Source organism: Apis dorsata, unplaced genomic scaffold (genome assembly GCF_000469605.1).
Source record: "Apis dorsata unplaced genomic scaffold, Apis dorsata 1.3 scaffold_69, whole genome shotgun sequence".
Lineage (NCBI taxonomy): Eukaryota > Metazoa > Arthropoda > Insecta > Hymenoptera > Apidae > Apis > Apis dorsata.
This window is the reverse complement of record NW_006263367.1, coordinates 58,734-77,047: the sequence shown is the minus strand read 5'-3', so window position 1 is coordinate 77,047 and position 18,314 is coordinate 58,734. Positions and strand designations below refer to the sequence as shown.

The following is an 18,314-nucleotide window of genomic DNA, read 5'->3' as shown; positions in this document are numbered from 1 at the left end:
TATTTGCGGCGGATTGATAGAGGAGAGTTCGAATATCGGATTGGCAACGTATTCGGGATGGTGGACACTGCTGCCAATGGACGAAACCGGAAGAATGCTGCGGGAGGATGTGAAGGTGATGATAATGAAGTCCATGCGGCCGTGCTATCTGTCCGCTGGTGGTTTCTTTCCTGTGTCCTTGGAGACATCCACCGCGGTAACCAACATTCAATTTCCTGCAAATATTATATTTTTTTCCAAAATATTATTCAACATTTGGATTAAAATTTTTTTTTTTTAATTTTTAAAAATTCGAGATCTGTCGTGAAATTTTATATTTTATCGTGAAAATTGTTATTAAAATTGTTAATAGTTGATAAGTTTGCAAATATCTCATAACATTTTATTTTATTTTAAAACTTAAACAAGAATTCAATTAAAAAAGAAGGATTAATTACGATAAATTAATTATATATTAATTATTTATTATTATATATATGGAAGAAATGTAAATTTCTTTTATATGCAAAACCAAAAAATTGTAAGATATTAAATTAAAATGATTTATTAAATTCTTGTTGCAGCTTATGAGTTCTACATTGTCGTATTTCACCCTCATGAGAGAATCATCCAAGGATAAATAACTCACCATACACGTAATACGTACATTGATTTATTGAATAATAATATATATATTTTAATCTTTATAAATAAATATTAATATTTGCATAAAAATTAATTACATGGAATAGAAATAATATTTGATTTAACAGGTTCTTTATATCCAGTGGCATTAAATAAAATAGTAATCGAAAAACTTGTAACTTGCAAAAGAAAACAATTAACGGAAAATCATTTCTTACCAAAATGTAAAATAATTTAAGAATTTTTAAATTTTTCTCCTGCTTTTTAAAATTGTTCAACTTTTATTCTTATTACATTTTTAATCTACAATATTTTTTAACCTTTTAGATATTTCTTCTCAGTTCTATCTATATTATAAATTTATTCGAAACGATCTTATGAAATAATGTTCACGATATAATAAATAAATATCAAACATTATTAAAAGCTAATAAAATCGATACAAATATAATTCTAATCGCGTGATACGTTCACACTTGTTGAAGCGTATCGCATCGACTGATCTCGTTTCGTTCCAAGTCGGTGTCACGCGTCGGTGTCATTCGTTTAATTATGCATCCCATCCCTCGAACAAACCTTTATTTCCCTTATCACGTAACACTCAATACCACCCAATCCATATCCAATTTGAGACAAAGAAAATTAAAAAAAAAAAGAAAGCAATGAATAGTTGTCAACGTCAAACGTCTCGCATTACGAAGTAACACTTTCTCGAGGAAGAAAAGGGAAGAGGGAAATGGGGGAAATTTCGAAAGGGACGAAAATTGTCGCGAAAGTCGTGACGCATTCGAAAGACTCGCCGCGTGGCAAAGATTTCGCTTTGTCGATGACGGCATTTTTAATGAAAATCGTTGGTCTCTGGTTGGCCAAAAACAAGCAGGAACAACGTAAACGCCATTTAACGTTGATGTACACGGTGATCGCGATTTTGTTCGGCGTTTGGGTCCAGTTCAGGGACTTTTATTATTCGTGGCCCAACTTCGGTGTAAGTAATATTTTTTAAATTTGTAAAAATTTCGAAATTTATGGTAATGTTGATAATTTATTTAATTTAAATTTAGTAGTTAGTCGTAATAAATTGTTCCTTCGATTTATTATGTATTTATTATATAATGATAATGTAAAATTATAAAAATTTAAAATCGTCAAAAAAAGTTTTGAACGTATGTTTTAAATTTCTAAAAAAGGAATAATAGATTCTACGAATTCTACAGTTTTTTAGTAGATTTAATTTTGATCGAATTTTTGAAAAGAAAAAAAATATATACACATCAATATTATTTTTTTTTTTTAACTATAGAACTGTGCTTATACAGCTTGCAACATTCTGTGCCTGATCATGGTATTATTAAAGTTGTTCGTCCTGTTTGTGCATAGAAAAGAGTTCATCGATCTTCTCGTGTACACGCACGAAAATTTTTGGCACACCAATTATACGCATAACGAGCTGTTATTGCTACAAAACTGCAAGAGAATTTGTATGTTGTGCATCACTTTGATCAACGTCTGCGCTCAAGGCACGATCGTCAGCTACGTGTTAACACCTATTGTGGGTGAGTTTCTCTTTCTTTTTTTTTTTCTTTTTTAAAATTATTCTAAATAACAACATAGACATTTTAATCTTTCATTTACGAATATTTACTTATTTTCATTCGTTGTTACGATCGCGTAAATATTCGTAATAGAAAATTTAATAAAAAAGAAAAAGTGATTATTGAACATTAGATATTTTCGAATTACAAAAAGAGAAAAAAAAATAGATAATATAGTAAAATTTAACGAATGATGAAATGATTAATACACAGAATCGCGTATTTGTATTTTAGAAAATATCGGAAGAAACCATTCAGATAGAGTTCTTCCATTTAATATGTGGGTTGACCTACCTACGCTATTTGTATCACCGTACTATGAAATATTATTCGTGCTTCAGGTACATACGTAAATACGCACTTTCTATATAAAAAGCAAGCGAGCTTTTACAAATTCGATCAATTAAAAAATAATAACAATAATATTTATATCCAAATATAATTATCTTTTAAAAGAATTTTAAGGAATCGATCCTTATTTTCTCTAAATCGAAGAAAGATGAATCTTTATCTTTTATCTACTAAAAAATTTAATAGAAAAAAAAATAAAACAGACGAATATTCTGAACGTATGATGAAAAAAATATCGTGTGAAATTTCTCCCAGGTACTTTCTTTGTATCACGTCGGTGTATGTTACATTTGCTTCGACAATCTGTTGTGCCTGATGAATCTGCACGCAGCCACCCAATTTCGTATTTTACAACACAGATTATCGAATCTGAGTAGCGGATGGGATACGAGGCGGTTGAACAAGATGGATAGAGAAACGAGATGGTCAAGTTGCATGGAAAATTGTTACGAGACGTTCAAATTATGCGTCAAGCAGCATCAGGATCGAATCACTTATTGCCAAAGGCTGAACAATATATTTACGATCATAGTGCTTGGCCATATACTTGTCTTTAGCTTGTTGATGTGTCTGGTCGGTTTTCAGGTACTTATGGTGAGTATCTCTTTTCTTTTAAATTAATCTTTCAATCGAATCTCTTCTTTATTTTTTTCTTCCATATCGGGTAAAATTAACGTGCCAAGAATATTATATAGATAAAAAAATCAAAAATTTAAAAATTCTTCTTTCGTTAATTTACTTCACTTTTTTTCTTCTTTATTTTTTTCTTCCAAATTAGATAACATTCACGTTTTTCTCTCCCCCCTATTAAGATCAAAAATATTATATAGATAAAAAAATCAAAAATTTAAAAATTCTTCTTTCGTTAATTTACTTCATTTTCTCTCTTCTTTATTTTTTTTTTTTTCCATATCGGATAAAATTAATGTGTCTTCCCTGTATTAAGACAGATGAAAGTTGTAATTGAAATATTATATAGATAAAAAAATTTTCAAAAATTATTCGTTTATTAATTTATTTCACTTTTTTCTCTTCTTTATTTTTTTTCTTCCATATTGGGTAAGTAACGTGCCTTTCTCTCCCCTTATTAAGACCATTAAGAATATTATATAGATAAAAAAATGAAAAATTCGAAAACTCTTCTTTCGTTAATTTACTTCACTTTTTTCTTTTCTTTATTTTTTTCTTTCATATTGGGTAAAATTAACGTACCTTTCTCTCCTCCTATTAAGACTAGAAATATTATATAGATAAAAAAATCAAAAATTCAAAAATTCTTCTTTCGTTAATTTATTTCGAATCTTTTCTCTCTTTATTTTTTTCTTCCATATCGAGTAAAATTAACATGCCAAGAATATATAAATAAAAAAATCAAAAATTCAAAAATTCTTCTTTCGTTAATTTACTTCATTTTTTTCTCTTCTTTATTTTTATCCATATTGGGTAAAATTAACGTATTTTTCTCTCCCCCTATTAATACCAGAAATATTACATAAATAAAAAAATCCTGAAAAATTGTCATTAAAAGGAAAAAGAATTCTGTTCATGAGAAAAGATATGGTTAATAGGCAAATTCACCACCAACGAGGCGTCTCATTTTCGTGTTTCACATAACGGGCAGCCTGTGCCAATTGTTGCTGTTCACATACAGCTGCGATTCTTTGATACAAGAAAGCACGAATATCGGGAGTGCTGTGTACTCTGGCCCTTGGATATGCCTGCCAATGAACAGGATCGGCAGAACGCTGAGAAGAGATCTGACAATGGTCATAATAAGATCGAGGAAGCCTTGCTGTTTGACCGCTAGCAGATTCTTCCCCGTCTCCCTGGAAACTTGTACCACGGTTAGTAACTCGTTCGAATAAAGAAAAAAAAAGGAAAAGAATATTTGATTTCGTTAAGCAATTGCAATTATATAGGAGAGAGAGAGAGAAAATTAATAAAAATAATTTAGAACTGTAATGTTGATCTTGAGACATCTTTGGAAAGTCTATTCCAAAAGCTCTTCAAAAGAAAAATTGTAACTTTGGAAATTTGGTTTTCAAAGATGTTTCCAAAAATACAATTGATAAACAGATGTATAATTTGAAAAATGTATGAATGGCAATGAGAATTGAATTATCTATAGATATTAAAATTGAATATATTTTTATTACAGGTGCTCAGTACAGCGATGTCGTATTTCACTTTAATGAGGCAATCTTTTGCCAATTGAATCGTAGAATATGCATAAATGTGATAGATAAAAAAAGATAATATGATAATTGTAAATCAATTACAAAAATTGTGCAATAATTAATATATTCTGTTGCATTCTGTATCTTTTTATTTCATAAAATCTCCCTTTAAAATTATTATATTTAAATCTTCATTTTTAAATTATTATTTTCATATAATAAATTTTGAGTTCAATTTACTTTTTAAAAAACATAAAAAGAAACCTATACGATGTGTCAAATCGTGCAATTGGTAACATTGAACAAGAAATAAAATTTATTACAAAAGTTAAGTTAATATAAAAGTTAATAAAAATTATCACTGAATGAGTTCACAATGTTCTAAAGATTTTGTTAGAATTTACAAAAATTTCTTTGAATTCTATTAAAATGCTGGTACTCATGAGATCAATGGACTAATCTTTTGAACAACACTCAAGAAAAATTCCTAGAATCAGGCTGAGGAGCTGTGCCATTCACAAACTGTTTCCAATAAGTATATAATAATTCAAGACTCATCATTGAGATTGGAAAATGTCATTTCACGTTCACACTCCAAAGTTTAATAATGTTTCTAAAAAACATCATCCTGTACCATTCAGTATCTTAACAACGTTTTAACAATAATTTCTGAAAAGTATACACACCTTAAACTGTATTCACTAATTGTAAATACATGTCAAACTATTAAAATCGAATATCTAACACCAATCATAAAATATAATCGAACAGTGAGAAAAAAATAGTAAAAATAATTGGACTAAAACGATTTGCCATGTACTCGAATTATATACGAGCTATATTCCTCGAACGATGAGGCAACAAACGTATTGAACTGTCGCAGATGCATGCCTGCACCGTCGTTCCCCTCGAGAATCGTGAATAATTCATCCATCTGACACGTCTATCTTCCCTCTCTTCACGCAAGAAGGGAACAGCAATTACAATGACGTTCAAAATAATCAGTTGTCCACAAAATAGAGTACGGGAAAAACGAGCAAAACGAGGTGTTCAGTGATCAATGTGGCAATCATATCAATCACTCTTGGTATGGATGATAGCAGTAATCCGAGAACCGAGTAGAAAGGAATCGAGAAGGGAAGTTTAAAGATTTCAAGAAGAATGAACGCGAGGAAAGTGAGAAATCTATCGATCACCGTCACGGCATTTTACATGAAAATCACCGGGTTTTGGGTGGCGAATAATTACGCGGAGAAACGTTGGAGGAACATTGCTATGTTTGTTACGATCTTCTTCGCGTTCGTGGCCATCAGTGTCGAGGGAAGAGACTTATACTTCGCTTGGGGAAATTTCGAGGTGAGTAAAATTTTTCTTTGCGAATTCTGATTAAATTATCGAATTTTGTAAATTACTAATTTTGGTTCTTTTTATAAAATAAACTTCTATCCTATATTTGAATTTTAAATTTTTTAAAAGTGTCTATAAAAAAGTTTCATTGATATATATATTTGTTATTTTTATTATTTTTTCATACGAAATTGAAAAACATTGTGAAAGAGAGAAGATACTTTATTTAAAATAAGCACGATTCTATGATTGTGTCTTTTTAAAAATAAAATTTTGTTAAATACGTTCTTCTTTAAAATTATGAATATGGCGTCTGCTCAATTATCTCGATAAATTTGTTATTCAACAATTAATTATCTTATTTTTTTCCAATTTATTAATATAGATATAATTTTCGAGTAATAAATAATAATTTCAAAGAATAGATTATGTAATTATAATTTTTCGATTACAGGATTCTATTTTTGTTGGATGCAACATTATAACTATCCTTTTAGTTTTGTTCAAGATTTTCATCTTGTACATAAATAACGAGGAATTGCTTAACGTAGTTAATTACGCGAAAACGAATTTTTGGCACGAAACTAATTATGATGCACACGAGAAAATGATTATAGATGACTATAGACGCCTTTGCTCTTTCCTCGTCTGCTCGTTCACATTCTTCGCCCAAGGAACAGTTGTGTGTTTCGTAACAACACCAGTTTTTGGTGAGACATTTTTGTAATTGGCTAAAATAAACAATAACAACAAATTCTTATCCTAGAATTATTAGTTAAAATTTAAAATAACAATGAATTTTTTCGTGTAATAAAATTCTATCTAATAATTTAAAAATAAACGAATGAAAAGATTAATAATAATTAATTTAAATAAAAAAAATAATCTGTTAATGTATTTTTTAGTAAATAATGGAAAAAATGAATCGGACAGAATACATCCGTTTAATATGTGGTTCGATCGATCACTATCACTGTCACCTTATTACGAAATAATATATATAATACAGGTACTAAATAAATCATTTTCCTGTCAAAAATTTATAATTTTTAACTAGATAGATTAAATAGAATAAATAGATAGAAAAATAATCAATCTTTCATTAAATTAAAGATAATCATTTTTAATGAATAAACTCTGGATTTTTATGTAACTAAAATTTATTCAACTGATGAATACATATTTGCACATATTTTATATTATTACATTCATTTAAAACCACATATAAAACTTCTTATGTAAAAGAAGAAATTAAATATTTTTTCACCAAAAAATAAAAGAAATTATATTATTGAAATCACTTTTTGATTCATTCCGATATCTCATTACGTTGTCGAGATATGAAGATTCAAAGTTTCCTCTTAAAACAGTGCACAGATTATGAATGGGCTCGCTGCACAGTGACTTACATATTTTTCCTGGAAATACGTGCGCTACATTTTTCCAGGAATTGCGTTCGTCGCTTGCTTGGAGTTTGAGAGAGATAGATAGCGAGAGATAGATAGCGAGCGAGAGAGTCAAGTAAGAGACAAGAAAGAAGTTAGTAAACGATTAAAATTACCATTTTATTTACACGATGATATCTCGGGAACCGGAAATCGTATCGAGATAAATCAATAAGCGTTTTAAAGTGGAAGATATCGTGCTTCTAATGATTTTTTAATCATTGATCTAGGATTACTATCTTTAGAGTTATAACGATTTAAAGTTTTTCTAATTTTAATAGAATTTCTAAGGTAGCGATGATTCGACGAAAAGCGAAAGTTATCCGACAAGGACGAAAATAATAAATGATCGAAAATTAACCTCTTCTTTACACGATGATATCTTGGGAACCGGAAATCGTATCGAAATAAATCAAAAAGCATTTTAAAGGGCAAGATTCAGGGTTTCTAACGATTCTTGATTCGTTAGCCGAAGATCACTATCTTTAGAGTTATAGCAGTTCAAACTTTTTTCAATTTTAATAGAGTTTAATAGAGTTTAAGATATACGATTAAAAATTATTTTCGCTTTATAAGATATTTTGGAAACCGAGAGTCGTATCGGGATAAATCAAGAAGCGTTTCAAAGAGCAAGATTTCGCGTTTCTGTAATAATCTTCGATTCGTTGATCAAATATTATTATCTTTATAACGGTTCAAAATTTTTCTAATTTTAATAGAGCTTTAATCATGTAATATGTTGAATATATGAAACGCGTATTTACATGAAAATCCGCAATACAGTAATAGAATATTACTATATATTATACTTTATATTTCCATAGGTTCTAAGTGCATATGAAGTTGGCATATGTTACCACTGCTTCGACAATTTTCTATTCGTAATAAATCTGTATACAGCTGGTCAATTTCGCATTTTGAGATATAGATTTGAAAATATATGCGGAAAAAATGATGGTAACAATTATTACAAAGTTTCGAAATCATCGTACTGTATAGATGAATATAAATCGTTTAAAACTTGCATTCAACAACATCAAGCGCTGATCGAATATTGCAAAAAATTGGAGGATGTATTCAGTACAATTGTATTGGCACAAGTGTTACTTTTTAGCTTGTTAATTTGCCTTGACGGATATTTGGTACTAATGGTTAGTAATATCTCTCATTTATTCTGATTCATCTGTATTTTTATCGATCTTTTTTCACATATTGCGTCGAAAACCGATTCTTTTGTCTATATTTTAATTTTGATTTTTAAACATTAATATTAACATTTGATACTAATAACGATAGGTATGATGGTAATGCAATTTCTATAGGAAGATACTTCCCGTGCAAAACGTGTTATTTTCACATTTCATTTAATGGGTTGCATGTGTCAATTACTGATGTTCACATATAGTTGCGATTGTTTGATGCATGACAGTATGAGCGTGGCTAATGCCGTGTACAACAGCTTGTGGTCGTATTTGCCCATGGATAAATATGGAAAGATATTACGTAAAGATCTTATGTTCGTTATCATGAGGTCCAGATCACCGTGTTGCCTGACTGCTTGTGGATTCTTCCCCGTGTCGTTGGAAACGTATACTGGGGTAAGTAATGTTATTTTTCTCTATTTACTTTGATTTGATATTTTTATTAAGATATTCTTGAAAATTGACAAAATTAAAGATCTACATTGATAAATCCAAAATGAAAGATAAAATGCAAATATTAATCTTATTGATCTATGTCAATGATTTCTAATTATTTGTAATTAGAAGGATATGATTTCAACTCTCAATTTGAAAAAAATATTTTATTTTTTTTTATTCTTTTTTAAATTATTTTCTTTCTGTTTTCAAGTATGTTCTTTAATTGTTTAATATATACATACAATTTACATACAATTTATCATATCTGATATAATAATATTAATTGTTGTATTTTAGAAAACATTAATTTTATTAATTTTATTATTTTTATTTCTCGAATCCTTATTATATAAATTTTATTTGATTAGTTTAAAAAATATGAACATATTGCTTTTAACTATCAAAACACGTATTCTTTAAATAAAACTTGAACTTTTAAGAATTTTTTCATTAAAAAATATAAGAAATCATCACAATCTTCATTATAGATCTTGAGTGTTGCAGTTTCATGGTTTACATCATTGAAAAAATATGAAAAGAAATTATTACAATATGCATGTATTGCAAACCAATCCTTCAAAGAAGAGGAAAGCAATTTTTTATCATAAAAGTAGCAATGTGATCTAATTTTAAGAAGAAAAAATGGAAATTTCAAAAATTATACGATATTTAAAAAATTTCTGAAGTAAGTAAACATTTGGAACAAAAATCATTCAAGCTATACTTATAGTAATAAATCAAATTTTTATGTACAAAGATACATTATGAGATGTTCATCCTTGTCATATGATAAATTCGAAGAAATATTTAGAATAAACATGCACAAATTATCTAACGAATTAGTAAGTAATAATAATTATTTGTAAAATATTTCTGATACAAAAGTTATTATTATTATATCAGATTTAATTAAGATAATATAAAAAAAATCTAAATTTATCTTTTACAGGTTTTGAGTACCGCGGTATCGTACTTTACATTGTTGAGAAATCAATCAGCAGATACTTCTTAAACACAACTTCGAAACGCAAAGTCGTAAATTTTAAATGTACTCGAAGAAAAATATTTTTCAAATTCAAGTTATTGATCATATTTATCTTTTGAAAAAAAATAGAATGAAATAAAAAGCGTTAAAGAAACGTAAAGTTATAAAAATAATATTCTATGTTTTATAATAATGTTACATAAAAAAAAATTTTTTAAATTTCCTAATTTAATATAATCATATTTCATTTTCATTTTTTCATTAATTTCTAGGAATTTATCCTATCTCTTTCCAGAAATGAATATCCTTACCGATATAATTCATTTTCAACCCTTGCTCATGAAACAATTACACTTTCTTTTTAACAACGAAAAAATATTATAATTCTCTGAACAATATTTAACTGTACATCCAACATGTACATCACAACGTCCTCGAAACATTCTCAAACTACATTCAAAGCACCCACACGTTAATCCATCCCCCCTTAAATAATGCAAAGAGACATCCATCAATCCAATCGAAGTCTACTATCAACCTGTTCAACAAGTGGCAATTACCTTTCCATCACCTTATTTCCATAGGATAAAAGAAAAAAAAGAGGATAATATAAGAAAGACGAAAAATTGACACGTCAAAGCGACACCTGTTATTATTATTATGGGGGTTCACGCGTAGTGGAGATACTCGTAAAGGTTAATAGATCGAGCGACAGGTTGAAGAATCAACATGCAAAGGGAGATTCAATTGGACGTATCGGTGAACTTGGCAGCCTTTTTCTTAAAGAATATCGGTCTATGGATATCGGACGATCCTTCCTACGAACGTCGAAGAAAAGTAATACTTGTATACACGATGTGGTGCATTATGCTTAGCTCGATTGTAATTAGCAGAGATGTGTATTTTACGTGGTTTTACAATGGAGTGAGTATAAATTATCAGGTTATTTATATTTATAAATTCTATAACAATAACGTAACATTATTGAAAAAAAAAATGCGAAATAATAAGTAAATAAAGAAATTTATAAGGGAGGGAAAAAAATTTTTTTAAATTTTCTCGATTTAATAGAATATTTATATTTACGTTTAATGAGAATATTATTTTATTTAATTATGCTATATTCGTTGCATTCCAGGATATTCTCTACGTTGTTACCAACGCTTTAAGCATGATGATGATAACAGTCAAGATATGCATGATAGTAATGCACAAAGAGGAATTTATCAATCTGATCGTGTACATGCAAGAAAATTTTTGGAACGATAACTACGATTTTCACGAGAGGGAAATTTTGGAAAATTGCAAGAGAACTTGTGCTTTCTTCGTCTCCTTGGTTACAACGATTGGAATATGTGCTATACTGTCCTACTTGGCTACACCACTCATTGGTAAGTTAAAATATCAAGCGAGAAACAGAGATAAGAGATGAATTGAAACAATTACATGATAAAATCATCATAATAGAGAATTAAAAAAAAAGAAAAAATTTAAAAAAAGCAAATAGAAGGAAACACGAATGTAAAGAATACAAAGAATAATATAGTGTATAGGATAAACACAATGGCATAGAAATAAATAAAAAAAAAATGTAAGAATAAAATAAATTATTTATATACACTTTTCAGTGCAAACTGTGAGCAATAATTCCGAAAGAATGCTTCCATTTAACATGTGGTTAAAATTACCATTATCGGAATCACCTTACTACGAACTAATGTTCGTTTACCAGGTAAATTTAAAATTTCTTTCTTTTCTTTAAACAATTAAATACTTTGATAATAATTCGCTATAAATTGTTCGAATTATCGAATTTCTATTTAATTACGAGAAAAAGAGGCATATTCTCGCTTTTCAACAGATAATGACTTTCTACTTCATTGGAATATCATATTTTTGCTTCGACAATATTTTCTGCATTATGACCGTACATCTGGCTGGCCAGTTCCAAATACTTCGATACAGATTCGCGAGATTGTGCGATGTAGAAAATCAAATATCCGAGAAAGGCACGGAATCTATGCTGTTCGCGCATGCGCAAACATTTTACGAGAGATTCAAAGCTTACGTTCGATATCATCAGACGTTGATCGATTATTGCGAGAAAATTGAGAATGTGTACACTATGATTATACTTGGACAAGTATTGGTATTTAGCGTGTTAATCTGCCTCTTCGGTTATCAAATATTGTTGGTTAGTATTTCACTTTTCTATAAAATTTAAAAAAAAAAGAAATATCGAAATATTGAAAAATTCGAAAAAATTGTGTACAATCTATTGTCCCTCGTCATCGTATAAAATACAATGAAACGATGCATAATTATAACAAACCATATTATAAATAAAATACGTATATTGCATATTGTATATTGTAGAGAAGAAAAAAAAAATTATACCTCGATTTGTGGAAACTTTATATTCCAATATACGTTCTTTCTATCCCATATAAGATAAAATAACGATATTTTCATAATTTTTCTCTTTCGAATATTATTCTCTCTTAGGCTAACGCGCCTTCCGCGAGACGCTCCATTTTCATCTTTCTTTTAATCGGCGCCATGTCTTTACTGTTCATGTTCACATTCAGCTGCAATGGAGTAATAGAGCACAGTGAAAATATCGCTATAGGTGCGTACTCAGCGTTGTGGACCGTGATGCCTATGAACAAATTTGGGAAAATGCTTCGAAACGATTTAATAATGGTGATCGAGCGATCGAGACGCGTTTGTTGTCTGACTGCGAATGGATTTTTCCCTGTATCGTTGGAAACGTACACTACAGTGAGTAATACTTGATAAATATAATACTTAATTAAAAATTTGCGTTCGAAAGTAAAAATTAAATTTAAATAAAAGTGAATAAAATAAAAATTTAATTTTCTCCAAAAACAAAATAATGACTTAATAGTTTAAGAATTATTTTATTTAATAAATTTAAATAAAAGTGAATAAAATAAAAATTTAATTTTCTCCAAAAACAAAATAATGACTTAATAGTTAGAATTATTTTATTTAATAAATATTATTAATTTTATTTAATAAATTTAAATAAAAGTGAATAAAATAAAAATTTAATTTTCTCCAAAAACAAAATAATGACTTAATAGTTTAAGAATTATTTTATTTAATAAATTTAAATAAAAGTGAATAAAATAAAAATTTAATTTTCTCCAAAAACAAAATAATGACTTAATAGTTTAAGAATTATTTTATTTAATAAATATTATTAATTTTATTTAATAAATTTAAATAAAAGTGGATAAAATAAAAATTTAATTTTCTCCAAAAACAAAATAATGACTTAATAGTTTAAGAATTTGAAAAATTATTAGAATTTATTAAAATTTTTATTTATCCTTTATTAATATATAAAATTTTTATTAATTTTTATTAATGATATGAATTGTAATACTTCTTTCATAAAAATGATGAATGAATTTCTTTTTCACGTTTTACAGATTTTGAGTACCGCAGTATCATATTTCACGCTATTAAGAAACAACGTAGAAAAGGCAAACGAAGCGTAATATATATATAAATTTTTGTGAAGGTATTAGAAAAAAAAAAGCAACTATATGTAGTGTTTTAAAAAATTATAAAATATATTTCTAACAAAAAATAACAAAAGTATGAACGAATAATATAACAATGAAGATATTTTCATTACAAATTAATTAATAATTAACAGGATTGTATAATTATTCTTACTTATATTCTTACCATTATTCATTCACACCAGCAAACATTCGTAATTGTGCAATACTTATTCACTTTATAATAACCACGAATTAACCTCAACCATATATATCATTACCTTTTATAACAAAAATTTTTCATTTCCTTTTATAACAAAAATAAAATCATAATATTACTTCACCAATAATATTCCGTACTATTCGATGTTCACCATTCGACTATACAGTTCGAAAGATCGTAGCTCATCGAGAGCTTCGCTATATGCGTTAATTCATGCGATATGCACGTAAATAATGCAAAAGAAATCCACCAACAGTGCAATCAATCTGTCCCCTCTTGAAAGGTGGCAATCAGGTTTCGCACCGTTTCTTTTACAAGGTAAAAAAGAAAAGAAAAGAAAAAAGCGAGAAAAGACACGAGGGACAAAGAATCGATGATAAAACTGTTATTATTACGCGTTTGAGCGTGTAAAGTAAACGACACATTTGGACACAATACAAATGGAAAAAGAATTGGATATATCCGTGAATTTGTCATCATTTTTCTTGAAGAACATAGGGCTGTGGATAGCTGACGATTCCACGAATGAACGTCGAAGAAAGGGGATGCTTGCCTATACGGTTTGGTGCACGTTCTTCTCAACCATCATCAGTAGTAGAGATTTGTACTTCACTTGGATTTACAATGGCGTACGAGTGTATTATATTTGTATGAAACTACCGACAGTTACAGTAAGCGTGTATGAATTGGCTTTTTGGAAGAAGATGTGCAGTACAAAAGTTTGAAACTTATTTTCTTTTTTTGGGGGAGAAAAATATGTCAATTTAAATATGATTAATTTTTGTAAAAAACTAAAGCTATCAAGAAACAATTGTTCAGGTTATTATACTTATTATATATTAATAATAATAATTTTCTAACAATTTAATTTCAGGATATTCTTTACGCCCTTACTAATTATATGAGTGTAATGATGATCTTGCTCAAAATATGCGTCATAATGGTGCATAAAAGTGAATTTATTAATCTGATCGTGTACATGCAACAATATTTCTGGAATGTTAATTATGATTCTCGCGAGAAAGAGATTTTGAACAGTTGCAAAAAAACTTGTGCCTTTTTCGTTTCCTCTGTCACTTTTATCGGTATATGCGCTATACTATCGTATCTAACGACACCATTCACAGGTATTTTAATATATTTTTATATTTATTTATAGAATTTTAGATGATCATTTCTTGTACAGGCAAAGTGGAAAGAAGCGATTCCACAAATCGAAACTTGCTTTATTTAAAAAAAAAAATCTGAAAAATTGTTTACAACTTTAATGAACAAAAGCTTCAATTTTTTGACTTTGTGTTTCAATTTTAAAGAAAAAAATTTATTTTTCATTTTGTTTGAACATTCGTTTGATACTTCTATAATATAAAAAGTTAAATAATTAGGTATTATATAAAAATATTTGAAAACAATAATAAAGATCATATTTGTTTCGTAGCTCGTATTGCAAACAATGAATCCGAAAGAATACTTCCATTTAATATGTGGGTGAATTTGCCACTTTCACAAACGCCTTATTATGAATTATTGTTTCTTCTCCAGGTATTTTAAATTTTCTTTTAACATTTTATCACAATTTACAATATGATATCTCTTAACGTTTACTTTAAAATACAAAGAAATAAATTATCTACATCAAATATTATCTACTTTCAAAATCATTTAAAATTAGCATTATTGTTAATATAAACTATAAATATTGATTCGATTGAAATTTTCATTTTTTTTATTTCTTCCTACAGATAATAACTTTGTATTACATAGGGATCTGTTACTTTTGCTTCGACAACGTTTTCTGCATCATGGCCATCCATCTGACCGGCCAATTTCGCATACTCAGATACAGATTCGCGAAACTGTGCAACATAGAATACGAAAAAGACACGGTATTGGCAAAGCACGTGCACAGATGTTACGAAAAATTTAAGGAGTACGTTCGATACCATCAGGACCTGATCAACTTTTACACAAAGCTTGAAAACGTATACACGATGATCATACTCGGGCAAGTGATAGTATTTAGCGTGTTAATTTGCCTGTTTTGCTATCAAGTGTTGTTGGTTAGTATAAAAATTATTCTAAACACTCGTTGAATCCGTTAACTTTTTTTTTCTAATCTTTTACTTGGCTCTATCATCGTATAAAACGAAACGAAGAAAATTTTTTCGAAAATTTCGAAATTTTATTTTAATGTCACGTGTAATTATTACAAAATATTTGATTATAAATATTAAGATAATATTCAAACATACCTTAACTACGCAAAAAATATACATCTTCTCAAAATATTGTTCTCTCTTAGGCTAACGCTCCTTCAGCAAGACGTTCCATTTTCGTCTTTCTTTTAATCGGCGCCATGTCTTTACTGTTCATGTTCACCTACAGCTGCGACGGTGTGATAGAACAAAGTGGCAACGTCGCTATAGGAGCTTACTCAGCACTGTGGACGATAATGCCGATGGACAAATTTGGGAAAATGCTTCGAAAAGATCTGATAATGGTGATCGAGCGATCGAGACGCGTTTGTTGTCTGACCGCGAATGGATTTTTCCCCGTATCTTTGGAAACCTATACTACGGTAATTTTACACTCGTTTTTTTAAGTATATACTCGTGTTATATTTGATAATTCGGTAAGTAAACATTACGATATAAATTCTATTAAACGATCATTAACAGTGTCGTTAATATTCGTTTAAACTGTAAATTTGTATATGCCACTCGTTTTACAGATTCTGAGTACCGCGGTATCGTACTTCACACTGTTACGAAATAATATAGAAAATGATAAGGATGATTAATGACAATTGACAACCGATTATCGATCAATCAGTTGAAATTGTACATAAGCGATTCTTAAAATAAAGAAAGATAAAAATTGTTACCTTTATTTATATTATTATTAATTATAATTAAAACTTCTTTTGGGCATTGTTCAAAAATAAAATTAGACATACGATTTTTGTAAAAAAAAAATATATATATATATTCATTCCGATGAATTACATCAGAAATCACTATCTAAATGTCTCGGCGCGTTAGAAATTCTTTGTTCTATCGTTATAGACGCTATAGCTATACCATCTACAAATTATCTCTTTAATTCGCAATTTTTCCTACCATCAAAGGGACAAGAAACGATTTCACAATTCCTGATTCATGCATAACGCATCGATACAATCCATTTTTCACTAAATAAGAGGAATAACTTATCACCGTGATTCCCTTCCCTTTTTTCTCCACCTCTTTTTCATCTTTTCATTGAAAGACCGATACGTATGAACGGTAATAATATGAAATAAATACAAATTACACGATCGATGAGTAGAGAATACCAATAGATCAAAGTGGCTTCCAGTTACGATGATAATCAATATTCAGTCTCTACCGGTATAGTATCAATGTACGAACGTACCCAACCAGTTTATTAAGTGAAAAACGATATGAGTTTTCTCGAAAGCGATATATCCGTCAGCCTGACGTCAATTTTTATGAAGCTCGTCGGATTATGGATGGCGGCCAACGAATACGAACAACGGATGAGAAACATCATGGTTACTTACAACGTGGTCGCCATTCTTTTCGCTCTGTGGATACAAACTACGGATATATATTACTCGTGGGGAAATTTTAGCGTAAGTATGACGAGTTGTTATAATAAATAATTTTAATTACGATCATTTCATAGGCTTGCCTCTTCTCTATGTCCAATACGCTGTCGTTAATTCTACCCCTGTTGAAGATATTCATTCTGCTTAGTCACAAAGAAGATTTTTTCCGTTTGATCCTGTACATGCAAAGGAATTTTTTACGGGGAAATTACGACGATTACGAGAGAAAAGTCGTGATCGGTTGCAAGCGGAAATGCACCTTCTTCATTTGTTTCTTTACATTTTTCACAATGGCGACTATTGTTTCTTACATCGCTAGTCCAATCATTGGTGAGTCGATTAATTCAACGCTCAAATGAAAGTAAAATAATCTTTCTGTTTTCTGTTGAAGAACGTAAATTCATTTAATTTATTAACTTTGTTATAGATAAATATATAGTCTAAAATTTTTTAGTTCAAATTTCTTGTGTTTATCCTTACTTTTTAATGATTAATAATGAATATAATTTAAAGTAATTTTAATTCGTTAAGAATAAAGTAAAGAAAATTAATTACAGTCATTCTTTTTTTTTATTTCTACTTACATTTCAGCAAATATTGGAAAGAACGAATCGGACAGAGTGCTTCCATTCAACATGTGGCTTAACCTACCAATAAGTATGACTCCATATTTTGAAATTACGTTCGCATTACAGGTATTGCCATTTCATTTCCCTAATATCGATAAATTAATTAAAATTTTACTTTCTTTTTCTTGTATCCAATAAATATAAATATTTATAATATT

At 28.8% G+C, this 18,314-nt stretch overlaps 5 protein-coding genes across 7 annotated transcripts in view; all 5 read left to right on the top strand.

The window, feature by feature from the left end:
* The window catches only part of LOC102671974, a 7,909-nt gene extending 3,101 nt beyond the window's left edge, over positions 1-4,808 (top strand). Inside the window, exons 6-13 of the mRNA XM_031515443.1 lie at positions 1-196; positions 753-799; positions 1,295-1,609; positions 1,925-2,177; positions 2,451-2,557; positions 2,823-3,161; positions 4,136-4,411; positions 4,726-4,808. Of these exons, the coding sequence (XP_031371303.1) occupies positions 1-196; positions 753-799; positions 1,295-1,609; positions 1,925-2,177; positions 2,451-2,557; positions 2,823-3,161; positions 4,136-4,411; positions 4,726-4,782 (1,590 nt within the window). The 3' untranslated portion in view covers positions 4,783-4,808. The remainder of the gene's footprint in view (positions 197-752; positions 800-1,294; positions 1,610-1,924; positions 2,178-2,450; positions 2,558-2,822; positions 3,162-4,135; positions 4,412-4,725) is intronic.
* A 1,031-nt stretch (positions 4,809-5,839) lies between these two features.
* LOC102675392 (odorant receptor 13a-like) lies at positions 5,840-10,220 on the top strand. Of its 2 annotated transcripts, none has more exons than XM_031515428.1 (6): positions 5,840-6,100; positions 6,546-6,801; positions 6,997-7,100; positions 8,361-8,687; positions 8,859-9,134; positions 10,126-10,220. In XM_031515428.1, exons 1-6 carry the CDS (start codon positions 5,906-5,908, stop codon positions 10,186-10,188), a joined length of 1,221 nt encoding a protein of 406 aa, XP_031371288.1. In that variant the 5' UTR covers positions 5,840-5,905; the 3' UTR covers positions 10,189-10,220. The 2 variants fall into 2 exon arrangements, with proteins under 2 accessions (XP_031371288.1, XP_031371287.1); XM_031515427.1 differs by lacking the exon at positions 10,126-10,220 and adding an exon at positions 9,665-9,847.
* A 636-nt stretch (positions 10,221-10,856) lies between these two features.
* LOC116186879 (odorant receptor 13a-like) lies at positions 10,857-13,811 on the top strand. Its single transcript, XM_031515433.1, has 6 exons — positions 10,857-11,085; positions 11,300-11,552; positions 11,790-11,893; positions 12,023-12,355; positions 12,667-12,942; positions 13,620-13,811. The coding sequence occupies exons 1-6, from the start codon at positions 10,891-10,893 to the stop codon at positions 13,686-13,688; spliced, it is 1,230 nt and encodes a 409-aa protein (XP_031371293.1). The 5' UTR covers positions 10,857-10,890; the 3' UTR covers positions 13,689-13,811.
* A 483-nt stretch (positions 13,812-14,294) lies between these two features.
* On the top strand, positions 14,295-16,794 carry LOC102675259 (odorant receptor 4-like). 2 transcript variants are annotated; one of them, XM_031515430.1, is made up of 6 exons: positions 14,295-14,546; positions 14,792-15,044; positions 15,356-15,459; positions 15,660-15,977; positions 16,220-16,495; positions 16,649-16,794. In XM_031515430.1, the coding sequence occupies exons 1-6, from the start codon at positions 14,358-14,360 to the stop codon at positions 16,715-16,717; spliced, it is 1,209 nt and encodes a 402-aa protein (XP_031371290.1). In that variant the 5' UTR covers positions 14,295-14,357; the 3' UTR covers positions 16,718-16,794. The 2 variants fall into 2 exon arrangements, with proteins under 2 accessions (XP_031371290.1, XP_031371289.1); XM_031515429.1 differs by having other exon boundaries at positions 14,304-14,588.
* An 84-nt stretch (positions 16,795-16,878) lies between these two features.
* The window catches only part of LOC102674724, a 15,666-nt gene continuing 14,230 nt past the window's right edge, over positions 16,879-18,314 (top strand). The window contains 4 exon segments of the mRNA XM_031515426.1: positions 16,879-17,301; positions 17,304-17,551; positions 17,605-17,857; positions 18,119-18,222. Coding sequence (XP_031371286.1) covers positions 17,280-17,301; positions 17,304-17,551; positions 17,605-17,857; positions 18,119-18,222 — 627 coding nt within the window. The 5' untranslated portion in view covers positions 16,879-17,279.